The sequence below is a fragment of the Chlorella variabilis genome, assembly GCF_000147415.1.
Source record: "Chlorella variabilis unplaced genomic scaffold CHLNCscaffold_187, whole genome shotgun sequence".
NCBI classification, from domain to species: domain Eukaryota; kingdom Viridiplantae; phylum Chlorophyta; class Trebouxiophyceae; order Chlorellales; family Chlorellaceae; genus Chlorella; species Chlorella variabilis.
The window spans coordinates 27-1068 of record NW_005434934.1 but is presented as its reverse complement, the minus strand read 5'-3'; the positions used below and the strand labels follow the sequence as shown (position 1 = coordinate 1068).

Genomic DNA, 1042 nt, shown 5'->3' with positions numbered 1-1042 from the left:
CCGCCGCCGCAGGCAGCACCCCTGCGGCGGCGGCAGCGGCAGCAAGCCGTGGACCCAAACGCCGTGCCGCCGCCGCCGCAGGCAGCACCCCTGCGACGGCGGCGGCAGCAAGCCGTGGACCGAAACGCCGTGCCGCCGAGTCCCGTGGCTGTGGCCGTGGGCTTCTGGCAGGAAGCTACGGCCGCAGCTCGGTGGCTCGGGGGCGTCGCAGCGTGCCGCCGCCGCCGCCGCGCTGCCCCCCGGGCACGGCGGCGGCGGCAGCAAGCTTGGGCCCAAACGCCGTGCCGCCGAGTCCCGTGGCTGCGGCCGTAGACTGTGGGCCGGAAACTGCGGCCGCAGCTCGGCGGCACGCGGTTCTGTTCAAGTCGCCAAGCGTGCAGCAGCGCCGAACCACGCTTCCCGGCCTCGGCGCATGCCTTCAGGGGCCCCCTATCGCTGGGCGCACCCCTCCAACACCGAACATGCGCTCGGGGGGGAGGGCGGCCCGGGCTGCCCAGGCCAAAGTGGGCCGCCCTCGAGCAAGAGGCGGCCGGTCTGTGTGCTGAATGAATGAATACCCCTTAAATACCCCTTAAATACCCCTTAAATACCTTCCGGCCACCTTAGTTGGTCGGCCAACCGCAAGCGGTTGGCTCGCCATTCTGCTTGCTGCGGGCAGCGGCTGCCCTCACAGCCGTGCCCAGCGAGGAGCTGGGCGAGTGTTCTCCTCCCTGGCCAATATGTGTGAGCTGTGAGCAACTCCGGCGCAATGGCCAGGTCTCGTTTGCGTCCTTTAGAGCCGCTGCCTGAGGACGCAGCCGCTAACTTGCCAGCCCCGGCTTCACAACCCGGCCAAGCAGGCGTGCGGCGCTCCAACCACAGAAGGTGTGCGCAGGGGACCAGGGTTGCACAGTGGGTGCAGCGAGTGGGGGGCGGTGCGCAGGGGGTGGCCGAGGCGGCGCGGACGCTCGCGCGGAGGGGCGGGGCGGGGTGGCAGGGGCGTTGGCTGGGGGCACAGAGTTGGTTGGAGCTGGGGCAAACGGTGCCGGCGGTGCCCCCACGC

At 71.3% G+C, this 1042-nt stretch overlaps 1 protein-coding gene across 1 annotated transcript in view; it reads left to right on the top strand.

Moving 5' to 3' along the window:
* The window catches only part of CHLNCDRAFT_137232 (hypothetical protein), a gene marked incomplete at both ends in the record, with an annotated part of 2177 nt that extends 1388 nt beyond the window's left edge, over positions 1 to 789 (top strand). The window contains 2 exons of the mRNA XM_005842616.1: positions 82 to 191; positions 777 to 789. Coding sequence (XP_005842673.1) covers positions 82 to 191; positions 777 to 789 — 123 coding nt within the window. The remainder of the gene's footprint in view (positions 1 to 81; positions 192 to 776) is intronic.
* Positions 790 to 1042: the final 253 nt, after the last annotated feature.